General features: G+C 40.7%; 1 protein-coding gene across 3 annotated transcripts in view; it reads left to right on the top strand.

Annotated features, from left to right (window-relative positions):
- The window catches only part of SYCP2L (synaptonemal complex protein 2 like), a 56,051-nt gene that overhangs the window by 39,669 nt on the left and 2,727 nt on the right, over positions 1-13,655 (top strand). For 2 of the 3 annotated variants that reach the window (XM_045003106.1, XM_045003107.1), the window contains 10 exons: positions 383-539; positions 1,763-1,812; positions 3,158-3,254; positions 4,503-4,579; positions 4,728-4,797; positions 8,067-8,198; positions 9,456-9,577; positions 11,033-11,127; positions 13,083-13,182; positions 13,273-13,331. In XM_045003106.1, the coding sequence (XP_044859041.1) occupies positions 383-539; positions 1,763-1,812; positions 3,158-3,254; positions 4,503-4,579; positions 4,728-4,797; positions 8,067-8,198; positions 9,456-9,577; positions 11,033-11,127; positions 13,083-13,182; positions 13,273-13,331 (959 nt within the window). The remainder of the gene's footprint in view (positions 1-382; positions 540-1,762; positions 1,813-3,157; positions 3,255-4,502; positions 4,580-4,727; positions 4,798-8,066; positions 8,199-9,455; positions 9,578-11,032; positions 11,128-13,082; positions 13,183-13,272; positions 13,332-13,655) is intronic. The other variant, XM_045003108.1, reaches the window with a different exon arrangement.

Here is a 13,655-nt window from a genome sequence, read left to right as displayed (position 1 = left end):
CAGCAAAGAAAAACCTGCATCCATTGGTGACTTTATTGCTGTGTCTTGAAATGATGATTTGGTAGCAGCTGCCCCTGCACCCCAAATGTGTATGTGATCTTAATACTGATAAGAGGTGCTGGACCGACAGCTTTAGACGCTTAGGGTATGTCTACACAGCCACTAGACACTCTCACAATGGGCCCATGCCATCTGACTTGTGCTCACGGAACTTGGGCTGTGGGACTGTTCCATTGCAGTGTAGCCTTCCGGGCTGGAGCTGGAGGTTTGGGACCCTCCCACCACACAGGGTGGTATGGTGGGCCATTGCTAATCTGCTGGTAAAAAGATTTGCACTGCCATTTGTTTTTGGGAGTTAGAACTGACATATTAGTATATTTAGTCTGATTATAGGAAACATCTTTTCTCTGAAAGTAATCGGGACACTGCAAGCAATAGTCACAGTGAAAAGAGCTGGATCCTTGATTCTCAGCAAAAATCACTACCAAAAACCCTAGATTATACCCGAAGAAGGCCAAGGGTCAGGAGTAAATTAAAAGGTAAGGGCTATGTCGTGTGTGGCACAACATAGTTGATGTAACCTACTGTATAACAAAGGTGTAAAATGAATGATGAAAATGTCCAAGTCTGGGTTTGGGTTAGGCAGTGTTTGTGAGAATGAGAACTTGGATGAAAACTGTCCAGCTTTCACAAGACTAAAATCATGCTGGTATTCTAATAGGTTAGGGAAGATTTGGCCAAGATTTTTGTCTGCCTTTCCCTCCCTTGAGGGAGTGCATCAGCTCTTAGCAACACGTGTTTGTAATTTGGGTATAAAATGAAATCTTGGGGTGCTCATGGATGCTCAGGTAGTGGCAATGTTCAAAGTGCTTCTTTCGATCTCTGCCCAGCAAGAATGTTATGAGCTTTCCCTGAGGTTGGGGTCCCCGCTACAGTTTTGCATGCCTTTGTCTCTTTAAGATTGCTGAAATGTGAGCTACATGGGGCTGCATCCTCAGACCCAGCAGAAACCGAACTTGCTGCAGAAAGACGCTGCCGACTTTTTTACTTTTTCAGACTCATGAGTGCTCATCTTCTGTTCTGGGTACTTCTGCAAAAAAAAATATATATATAAATGGACATTCTAAATTTTGATTATGATGTGATCTTTATACAGTAAAGACATTTACTGTATATCTCTTCTAAGGAGTACGCAGCTCCAGTGCTCCATAATCAGCAGTGGTTTCTGACACCCTTGAGTTTAACCTATAATCTTCTGAATGGGTTGGAACCTCCTCACCATTGGCATGAGGAGATGAGAACTGCACAACTACTCATGATGGAGCCCTTTAGCATGCGTGTGTGTGTGTTTAAAAAAAAAATAAAAATAAATTTAAAATAAAAGGAAGTGGCAGCAGAATGTCCTCAGTGTGGGTCCCTCAACTTTAAGACCTCTTCCCATTTCTCCACGCTTGTTCATCAGACTATGGATCTGTTGCCCTTCCAGACAAGCTGCAAGGTCCACCTCTTTGCCCAGATGTTCAAGGATGAAGTGGTCTTAATATTATTTGCATTTGTGCTAATGGGCAGCTCTGTAAGCAAATGAGTGTTTTTTAACATTTTAGTGTGGAGATGTCTTTAAGTTGGGCCTTGTATGTGCTATGAAAATCCAAATAAAACTGAATGAGACTTAACCATATTGCAGATAACTATAAATTGACAGATGAGGAGCAAAAGTGTGCAATGTTTCCAATAATTGGTTAAAACCTTCTTTTTCTCTTAGTGTTGCCGTTATCATCTGCAAGTAGTGGCAGTGATTACCACACAAAGAAAGTAAGATGCTATGGTATTGGGATTATGCTGCTACTGATGCTAATGCATTACTTATGTGAAGCATATTAAGGGATGAATATGTAGCATGTAGCTAGGTAAATATCAAGAGTTACACCTGGGTTTTCAAATACAACCTAAATATTTATATTTTGAGGGAACATATAGTTCATAATTAGTCATCTCTATCTAGTAATAGACTAGTCCAACTTCTGTAGTCTGCTAGTATCAGGATATACTGAGCTGTTAGCTGCAGGTGTGTTGCACCTCAGGGCTTGTCTGTGAGAGTGACTGTGCAGCAAGCCAGAGTGTGAATCTACAGTGCACCAGCTTGCTTCACAGTAACTAGCCATGGGGATGCTGCTACAGTGCAGTGACAGCCCTGGAGTGCACCTTAGTGTGTACTACACCCTTCAAAGCAGTGTTCACTAAAGGATCTTACCTACATTCTCCTCTACCTTTAGTAAGGAATCTGCTAGAGATTAGGGGTAAAATGTATTTTAGTTGGAGATTTAAGGCCTCGGGGCATATGGAACATGTAGAATTTCTACCCCAAATGAGCCTCACTTAGATTTTATTTACCTGTCATCCTTGGGAGTGGGGCAGGAATTAGCATGCATAATCCAACATCATCTTTGGAAACCCAGCGGTACTTCCGTTTCAGATAAGCATCCAAGAGCTACAGCAGCTAATTTGAATATTTGGAACCTCATGTCTGGCCCTGTGCTCCTCTATCTCGACACTGTTTCTTCTCTCCACTCCCTCCTCTGTTTTTGTCTGAGCCTCCTGGTCCACTTCCTTCAGTGGTAGACCTGATTCCCTCTGGCCATTTTTGGGGCTCATGTTCCCATACTCCCACATGCTCCCTGGATAACTCACTCCAAATCAGTGTTTCCATTTGATTCAGAACTACACTTCAAACAATGGACAGTAGCGATGCCAAACTTTTCCAGTGTTCCAAATGTTAGTATTGCCATGTCTTGTGAGCATAGGAGATACTGTATGAAGTTGAAGATGTTTGCAAAAGCATGATAAACAGTAACTATCAGAAAGCTTGTATCAGGCTTCTTAAATTTTCTCTCCTTCTGCTCTCAGTTAAAACATTTTGTGGTGTTTCATATGAAGAATGACTTGAGCTGTAACTGTGCTTGCTAAAGGAGAAATTTTAGAGTTGCCTCAGATTTAAGAGCATGAGTCCCTTGCAAATCAATGGAGCTTATGTTCCTAAACCGTTTGGGTGTTTCAGGAAATCTTCCTCTAGTAGTAACTAGGCTATTGACATGTATAGGCTCCTAATGTTTATTTTACTTCTTGAATAAAATAGGTACTTAAGATGCATATATTTTAGGTTGGTGTTTCAAGACCAACAATGCACAGGGAAGTGCTGAAGAAGGAAATTAAATCCAGTGCAATGAGGCTTGATTTCTCTGCAGTGGAACTCCCTGGTATGTTATGTTATGTATGTTTTTCCCCACATTCCCATAAAGTCTACTAGAAAGAGGCCACATACATTTTATATTTATTTTATCCCCCTGTTCCCCATAAATTCCTGCCTACTTGTGCCTCTTATAGCAGTGGTCAGACTTCATCAGTGTTTTAAGTAAACTGTTTTGGGAGGGGGGCACTGAGCGATATTTTGTTCCCTGATACACAGGTTCAAGTCCGCTCAGCTCATCCCTACATTAGGAGGGCTGCTTATGCTTATGCTTTGTGGTAGATTGGTTTTTCATCCATGCTTGAATGTCCAATCCCAATAGATGGAGGGGAGAGGAAGGGGAAGAAATCCAGATTTAGGATTTCTGGCACTCGAGCCACTGATGTTCACCTCATATTCAGTTCCCAAGTCCATGAAAATTTGGAATTTTCTTTTCTGAATAGGACTCTTAAATTTGTAAAGAGGCTGTTAAACTGATTAATGATTTGTATTGTTTTAAACTTGAAACAAATCTTTGCTGAAGATTTTTCCAGTCCACAATACTGGTCTCTCTTATGACTTAAAAATTCCCAACACTGATCTGTAACAGTTTACAATGTAAGTATATTAGTGCATCTATCATACATTTACATACTGCTTTCAGTGCTTCTACTGTATGCAAATTACTATAGCAGTTATGGATCTACATAGATAATGCTGTTGTATCCTGGGATATTTGGAGCCAGTATGATGTAAATTATGGTATGCTAAACCTTACGGTTTGCGGCTGGAAAAAAAATCTGTCCAACAGTTTTTTTACAGCGTAATGTCTCCATATCTGAAAAAGCTACTGTAATAAAATGCCATCTTGTTCCTTTCATGTCCTGGCATCATAAAAAATTATCCTGCTGGTCGTGTCCCTGCTTGTAGCTTGCCTGGTAGTACAGAATTGTGTATATATAGTACTCTGAAGTATTTTTATTTTTCAATTCCTTACTTTGTCCCCTCCAGGAGCATACTGGCTGGAATAGATAGTGATGTATGTATTGTTTCAGATGTGTGTATTGCCACTGCAGCAGTCCTGTGAAGGGAAAGAATGCTGTTCAACTGCAGCTCAAAATAAAATAGCATTCTTTCATGTATTGATTGTAGAAGAAGGTGGTGGTGTGGTGGTTGTTACTCACTATTCAATGCACAGAGAGAGTGATTCTCCAAAATCGATTGCCTGTATTACCTGTCTAATAATACTTCACTTACGCAGTTAAAGCACTTCTTTCAGATGATTTGGAAGCAGACGATCTGACACTACCATTAAGTGCATCTTCCCATGAGTATTCTGATGCTGGAGAGAAGACGGTGAGGTTTAGAGTACTTATTTTACCCTATTCTATTTTAATACGAATAGTTAGAGAACAATAAGTTTTGTTTGGAAATGAGGTGGCCTTTTCCCCCCCCCATATACAGAGCTAATGCAATGCATCTTTCTCTTTCCCTCTCTGTCTAGAAATATGTGGAGGTATCCAGTAAATTACCAGGAAAAGATAAAGTCTCCAAATTTAAACGAAAAGGTTCAGGTATAGTAGACACCATCTAAGTAAACACGAAAGCTTTTCAAAAGCATAACTGCATGGAGTGGGGCACCTAATCACCCTTTGTCTCTGAAAATCTCCCCCTATATGTCAAGGGTCTGAATAGACTTCATTTTCTTGTGCAAATTGTGAGACTGTTAATTCCGTGCTGTAGCTCTTATATAACTTTGCTCCTGTCTAGCACGCTCATATTTATTTTTGGCTTCAGTTAGCCAGTAACGTGACTATCTTGAGCAGAGAGACACCCAGCAAAGACCCTAAGAATGGCATGAGGGTGGGGAAATCTGAACCTTATTACAGATTTGGAACTATGATGTAATTAAATCAGCACTTCATTTAAAAATGGTCAGTTTCTATTCCCCAGGTATAAGAGTGGAGGGTAAACTTTGTGCTCAAGGTTATCGTTCTATTTACCCCTTTCCAATAATAATCTTTTCGGTTTCACTGCCCAGTATTTCTATTAAAGGCAAGCAGAGTGTGAAGCCTCACAATATTGAAATGTTTTAGCTGCTCTCTTGTTGGACACCAGCATGTAGAAATCCAATTATTTTCTTGTTTTGCTTGGTTACCATCTGCTGTCTTTTTGAGTGAGCACAATTCATTTGTAGCAGGGTGTATGTGTAGTTGTATTTATCTTGAGGGTGTGCTTTATCTTTGTAATTAGCAATATGACACTGCTTCTGTAGGAAGCAGAAGACCTTCAGAGGATCTTCTTTCCCTAGCACTTTCTGCATGGCCTTTGCATAACTATCTGGCAACTAGAAGAAGGCAAAGCCAAGAGTGTGTGGAGGGTTAGCATCTAGTTAGAGAAGCATAAGGGTTCAGGCTCTCTGGTCTGAAGCGTCAAAATGGAATGTCCTGCTGATAGTGGTGCATGACCCATATCTTGCCTGGCCATTCAGTTCTTCATTAAGTTGCTAATGACTTTTATTGCATTAAAGGTGTTCTGTCATAACGGCTTATTGACAATGCTGTAAATCTTAATTGAAGCAAAAGCAAACAATTTTTCCTGGCTTTAGTGAAAGAGATTCTTTTAATCACTTCTTTTTTTTTTATATCTTTCCCCCTCTCTTGTAACCTATTTTGCGTACAATTTAATGGTGGGGTATTGCTTGTGGTTGCAAGCTATTTGTGAATATTTAATTCCCATACTTAAAAAGCATCAGTACAAACTACTGTCATCTGCTCTAAATAAATAAATTGCCAGTGACGTGTAAGGACATGTTTTCAGTGAGGATGAATTGACATAATCTTCTAATCTGCTATTCAAGTGGAGCTGCAGCACATCCTTCCTTGTTGGAAGAAAACCAGTTGTATGCTAGCTAAGCAACAATAGGGTTTTGATGTGTGGTATTCATGCAAAAGTTCTCGACACTGATCCAATTACCAGACAAAATACGTGGTTCACTGTATGTATATATGGTATACCAAGGAACTGTTGGTTTAAAAAAAACAAACACCAAAAACCTGTTGTGAGTCTGAGACCTCATCTTCCAGATACAGGCTGTATATCCACGCAATGTTTGTAGGAAGTGAACCTCAGGCTACATCCACACTTGGAGCAGACTGTGTGGTTCCCAGCCCATGTAGGCATACCTGCACTAGCTTTGCTCAAGATGAGATGCCAGCCAGAGTAGTGTGGGCAGGAGCAATGGCATGGGCTAGCTGCCTTGAGTACAAATCTGCCCATAACCCACGGGTATGTACTCAGGAAGACTAGTCCATGCCACCACTCCCTGTGCTAGTGCAGCTAAACTAATGTTCTTAGTGCCCTAATTCAAGCAGGGCTAGAGTGGGTGTGTTTGTGTAAGCTGGGAATCACTTCCCCTGCACCAGGTGTAGATAAAACCTCTGAGTACCCAAACACCAGATCAGGACAGCACTTTTCTTAATTACCATACAGGAGAGAAGGGAGTGTTGGAGAAAAGCAGAGTTCTCACTCCTTTGGTTGGGTGCAGCAAGTCAGATACTTTATTATCTCTAGCAATTGCATGGAGGGAGAGAGCTAAACAGGTCTCTCATCAGACAAACAGTTACAGCAAGCATTTATACCCTTTGTTACAAACAATGTGCAACAGCTGCATTTTGTTTATACATAGGTCATCCTGATATCTTGTTTTTCTCACCAATTTAAGCTATAGTCCACATTCCATACTTATCTAGCTCAAGGTTGCAACAACTTCTCACATAGTTCTTTCCCACTCGCTTCACACAATCCTCGCTTCTACAAATCTTGCGTTATTAGGGTTACAGCTTAGCCTGACAAATGCTCACAGAGGGGATTGTTTGCATTGAAATCCCCTTCAAATCTCTGTCGGTTCTTTCTCTAGTTCCACAGGAGTCAGCGTGTCTGAATTTATTATCATTTGCAGTTAATGGTAGCTTTAAGTCGGCAGTTGTGGTAGCTCTAGTCTACAGTGTAAATGTAATCCTATTACATGGTTGGGTGGCTATCTGGTGGCAGAGTTAAGGTTAGTTATGGAGAAGATGCATTGTGATATTGTGAGTGCTTTTGTTTGGAGATATACTTAGGGGTGTAATTGAATATTTACTTCATGAGCTCTGGGGGGGTGCCAGCACCCCAAGATACCACTGCCTTGTAGAGCTCATGAGCTACTCAGGCCCCAGCTGCTCCTGCCTTGCACTGCCTTACCAAGTTTAGGAATAATCCACAGAGTTCCTATTTCTCTTCTGTTCTCCTAGCCCTGCGTAAACTTCAACAAGCACATGTTGCACCATGCACATGTCATCAATCACACATCATTAAAGCTGACAATGAGGACTGTTTTTTATAAAGGTTCTCCTTTAAAATATGGCTTCCATCTCCTTTAGATGAGCCTAAGCCCTAATAGCATTAAACTGGTATGTGAAGTTTGAAGTTTTACTTGTGATCCTTATTTCCCCTCGCTCTTGCTGGCACGCTGGAAGAGGTGGCGATGAGGCTATGTGCACTCACTGCCCTTGTCCACTCACTCCTCCAGCCACTTTTGCATGGGGGAAGCAGCAGTTCTGCAGAGGCTGTGCAGGGTCTGACGATGCAGTAGCCTGTGCAGAGGAATAAGGAGACTCCAAACTGTCCTGCAGAAATGCATAACCAGTGTCTCAGATAAATTCGGATTGCTCACTGACACTCTTGTAAACCAGCAAGTGGTGCTAGCTATTGCAAGGGTGGTGGGTCACTGTTCAGTCATGCTAAATACTCAATGTGGAACTAAGTTCTAGATCTCTATTGTACCGGTATTATTGTTTTTTAGATCTATCGCCTGGTGGGGTCGTTAAAAAGCCTAAACTTTCAAGATGGGAAATGGGTCAGCCATCTCCTGGCATTTCCCCTGAGCCAAGAAAACTTTTTGATTCAATAGAGAAGAAAAAGGAGATTCAAACAGGTAACACCAACCCAGTGTTTGAAATGCTCATTTTAAAATCTTGGTAACTTGGCCTTATTGACTGAAATTGTAGTTTGTGTCCAAGCCTAGAGAGAACTATAATGAACTCCTCTTAAAGTGAGCCATTCTAATGGGGCAGATAAGTGGATCAGCTTGTGAACTTGCAAGAGTGTAAATAACTGTTAACTCCATGGAAATAAATGGAGTTAAAGGTGTAAATGAGAGGAGAACTGGTCCTGTTTGCAAGTTCTGATGGGGAAGCTGCATGGAATTGACATATAAATGACAGCAGTTTCAAGTGTACCTGCTCCCAGATTTCAACTTAATGGGCAGTCCAGCCCACTGTCTTGCCCCTTCTATAGTTACTAGCAACCTTTGTGGAAAGTACATGGAAATCACTACCAAATCAGAATGGTAGTGCGTTACATCAACGCAAAGTGACTATAAAGGACTACACAAGAGGCAAAGCAGTGGTATCAAGGCCTGAAAGTGCAGAGACCACACACTTTTACAAAGAGTGTACAGCAGTGGTCCCCCAACCTTTTTGTCTGGCGGGCACCAGATGAAGGACCATGGCGGCGGTCGAGCATCTACCGAATTTCGGCGGCATTTCAGCGGTGACGCTTCTCAATGATGTCGGCGGCAAGCAGTGTCATCCAGAGGCGTCGCCGCCATTGATGCTCGACTGCCAGCCAGGACGGCACCTGTGGGCACCACATTGGGGACCCCTGGTGTACAGTCTTTGGTTTTTCTGGGACACACTTCCCTCTGGGGAACGGAAGCAAAGGAGCCCAGGACGGGGCTGTCACAGGTTTCAGCCAGAGAGTAGCAGGGCATTTTGTTGCCTCATTTTTGTACATAGTTTCCATTCCTAGTAAAGTGTTTGTCTGGAAACAAGCCTGCTCATCAATAAGATATTAGGAGGCCCAATGTTTTTTGGTCTGATGCCCCATATTTACATGTTAATACATTGTGTACTTGGTTGGTGTCCAAATATCTGTTCTACAATGCAGTTGTTTGTAATAGATTGACAATTCCTTCTCAGACTTCCTCGATTTTGAGATTGTTCCGCTCCAGTTTCCAAGAACTTTGGAAGAGTGACCATGAAACACCATCTCACCCCTAACATAGGTTGTCACTTGCATCTCGTTGGAGTGAAGGAATGTGCTGTAGTCCAACAGATAATATTAGGATCAGGTCTGCTCGAGTGCTTTTAGAAACATTTTGCATGGAGTTGCACCTTCCTATCTCTTGCAGGTGTGGAATCGGATGAATCAGATGACATCTTTGTCTCCAAGATACTGCATGAGGACGTCAGTGATTCTGGTGTCATTGCTGCCTTTGAAAGCTTTACCAGCCAACTAACGAAAACATTTTGGGTAACTCCACAGTGTTCATGATTTTCCTAGTGTGTATCCAGTGTGTGGTATGCATATACCTAAACAAAGCAACCAAACAGCTGACTAGCTGCGATGCTTGACCTTTACTGTCCCTAAATTAATACATCTAGGGGAAGGGAGTTAGTTGGGGAGTACTTTATTCAGGAACTCATCCTGCCACATCTAGGTATGCTGCAAGGCCCAGCTATTCTCAGAAATGTCTGAGGGGAGGTAATGGATTGGTTGTGAGAGGATGATTTTAATTGGAATGGAGTGTCCTTTTAAGTGAATCTTTATTCTGTGATGTCAATTTAGTTGTATTTAGATGTTTCAAATAATTTGATGGAAAGGAAAAACACTTTTTAATCCTATCCCAACATAATAGTGGCATACCTGGGTTGGGGCCACATATATATTTAGAGTGTATACGTGTACATATACAGTGGATGGAGCTAGAAATTGTATTGTTTTGGGTGGATTCTTTAATTTATGGAAATTATTGGCTACTGTACAGACAGAACAGTGACCAGTAATAGCCATAAACTAAGCATCTTTTCTGTAATGAGACAGAAAACGATATAGTCTGACTTAGTAGTTAGAGCTTATGTAGACCTGTAGGTATGTCTACACAGCATTTTGGTGTTTGTGGGAGCAGACCTCCCAGTCTGGGTCAACAGATCTGGGCAAGTGGGCCTCACACTAGTGCTCTTAAAAAAAGCTGTGTAGACAGCACTTTGAAGATGTTACTCGGGCCGGGGTGTAGGAAGGAGGGGTGTGGGCTTCAGACCCTGAGTCACAACTTCAAAGAGCTGTCTATACTGCTATTTTTAGAGCATGCCACAAACCCTGCAGGCTTGAGCCTGTTGACCAAGGCTGGAAGGTTTGCTCCAAGATGCTGTGCAGACAAACTCATAAGGACTTAGACATGTCTCTTTTTGGATTTATATTACATGGAGGCAATTGCATTTACCATGGAACTTAGTTATGACCCTAACACACACTTGGAAAAATTCATATTATTGTTGATTTGAGATGGTGCTAACTAACAGTCTGATCTTGCAGCCCTTCTGTCCCATTTCAGGGTGTGAGTAAGGACTTTAGGATAAGGCCCTTAGTAAATTCTAAGGTAGTAAACTGATCTCTTTATGGGTTAGATGTTCACTTGTAGCATACTCTGTGTAATTTAAGGTTTTATCTACAGAGTTCCAATGGTATAAGTAAAGGAGTAAAAGTAAATTGATTTAGTTAAACCAGTGTGAACCTTGGTGTAGACACTTTTTTTTTGTTTGGGTCTTATTTCAGTTTAGCTAATGTTAATTAGAAGCAAGTTTAACCTAAACCAAAATAAGTTTGCCCCATAAGGGGTGGCACCAGTACAAATATATGTGTGGACAATTTTTAGACTTAGTGTTTTGTTTTGACATTGTATGTTAAGATGTATATATTGTGGTCTAGTCCAGGTACAAAAGAATGGAGATTTGTGCAAAGAATGCTTTGAAGACATCTGAAAAAAGTGTGTCAGCTTTATTAAATCAGATACATCAATGCAGGTAACTAATTTGCTACTTGCCAAAAACAGCTTAAACTTTGCATGAGTTTTCTAGTAATCCTTAAAAATGAATGCCTTTTGTAATAGAACTTGGCAGTAAAGTATTGCACTTCTTACGGTTACAAAACAAAATGACAGTAGTTGACTTGTTTTAAAAAAAAAAATCCCTTGGGAGCAAAGCTCCTGTGAAGGTCACTCGTTTGTGGTGAATGGGGTTGTTCACATCTAGTGAATCCCTCCTGAACTCGTGGAGCTGTATGTGTAGGCAATGTTGTGCATGAGCCACTTTCCCTGCAAGGGGAAAGAGCATGGAGTCAATGCAAAGGGTACTGGAGCCAAGAGAATGGACAACAGAGGCATTTTGTGTGCCATTAACTGGCAGGCCAGGTTACAAAGTCTGCATCCATTAAATTATTTTTGTTTGTTATCCTCAAACGGCATCACTTGTCTCCCCTTTAAACAGAAAAATAATGAAACAGAAGTCAATTTCTAGAAAGCTCTTCATACTCTTAATGTCATCTTTATAGTCAGTTACGCTGTTGTGCTTAACTGCCTAAATATAAATCTAATTGTATATGTATGTATATAAATAATGCACAAGCACAGTTTGGGATCAATATTGATACAGAATAATCATGAACATATCTCATGTCTATGCTCGCAAATGTGCATCAGTGTGGGGGATTTGGCAGTGTCAAATAGTTCCAAATTTGTGGCAAGTATTACACCTTTAACCTGTAAATGAAACGGGATGCAAGTACTACCCATTGTATCACTGTTGTATAAAATATACAGCTTGCATGGTACTATGCACCAGTCTTGATGAAAGTAAATGCAGAGTCAAAAATAAAAATCTGTTAGTTTCTCTCAGAAGTTTAGAATGAGTTTACAATAGAAAACTGCTGTTGTGCCTTTGTACACCAATTTTTCTAGAACCAGTCAGAAATGGAAACAGCTATTTAAGAGGGGGGAAAAATTCAAAACGTTTGGTCTTTATTTCTAATTATAAAATTTTATCAGTTTTCAGATTTGAAAAAAAATCCACCCAGCTCTTAGGTTATGTTCTCTCTATCACTTTCCAGTTCAGTAGAATATTTTTAATTGGGAAAACTTGGTGGATGGCCTTGTCGCCACTAACAGACATGCCTGATCAGCAACAGGCTCCATTTTAATAGCCATATGGCCGGATAGGCCCATGGAATTAATATACTCTTCAGAGGAGCAGGGCTGATGATGTTGCTGTCCTGTTGTGCCAAAACCCACTGTAAAATGTGCTTAAAGCCTGCGTTTGCACTGCTGGCCCACTGACTTTAGTGGTGCTCAGGAGCAGCAGGAGTCAATGGCTTTTATAATTGCTTGCTATGAGCTGGACAGAGATGTTTGTTTGTCTAATGCAGACCACTGAAAAGCTGCCATCTAGTACAACACCTATGGTACATACTGTTCATGCACCTTTCTAAAAGCCGTAACCTAGGAAGGATAAAGCCTTTACGTTATATAACCAATCCCCTGAATCCTCTAATCCCCACGTGCAAATTATTCTTGCTTGCTCATGTGTATATGGCTGTGGTATCTTGGCAATGTACGTCCCTGGGGATAGTTCTGACTTGAGAAATGTACCTGCTTTTGTCTTATTCCAAGAATTTCCTTATGTTTACCTTTCGCAATCTGTTGCTCTTGCCCTTGTCTGAAGACGTATACTCTGGGTTTTTTTGGCATAGTATTTCCTGTGCTGGCTATATTGTAACAAATTGTTTACGTTCTGCTAAATAGATATTTTAAAAAAATCAGCTGATGTTGGGTTGGAAAGAAAATGCCTGGGTTTTTTTGTTTTTTTTAAACTTACAAAGCTGAAGAGCTGTGGCCTGCATAATACATAAACCAACTTGCAGCAGTCATCTGCTGTCTTGTGACACTGCATTTTAAAGATGTTGAACTTATATTTATTGCCTACAGACTGAATAAACTGGAGAACTTCCACAAGGTTGTTGTCCAAGAACTTGCCAATCTTGAGAAGGATGCTCAAATTTTATCCATTCTTGAGAAGGACACAGTGGTGTGTATGTCTTAATTTGTTTTTGACCCATACATGGATTGTATGTCCAGTTCCAAAATAACACGTGTACTCTTTGGGAAACTCTTGTAGGACTTTTGGAATAAACAGTCCATCAAACTGAGCTCTTTCTGTAATCATCAAAAGCAAAGGTATTTATCTTCCAGCTGTCTTTTTAATTGTGTCATTTTAGAGAGAGAGGAAATATCTTTGCTCAGTCTTAGTTATCTAGTTAAATGGTCAGTTCTGATGCTGGTCATTACCTCTGAGACAAAGTAGGCGAGGTAATATCTTTTATTGGACCAACTTCTGTTGGTGAGAGAAACAAGCTTTTATTCTGTTTTAACCAGTGCTGCTTGGAAACCTGTAACTAATAGATACAGACCAGAGCAGCAAAATTTGGATTTAAATAGTTCCATAGTTTTCAGGTGTTTGAGTCTGAGGTTTTGGTACAGGACCACCTTTGTTGCTTACAT

Source organism: Mauremys mutica, chromosome 2 (assembly GCF_020497125.1).
Source record: "Mauremys mutica isolate MM-2020 ecotype Southern chromosome 2, ASM2049712v1, whole genome shotgun sequence".
NCBI lineage: Eukaryota > Metazoa > Chordata > Testudines > Geoemydidae > Mauremys > Mauremys mutica.
The sequence above is the reverse complement of the archived record's forward strand: the minus strand, read 5'-3'. Positions and strand labels throughout refer to the sequence as shown.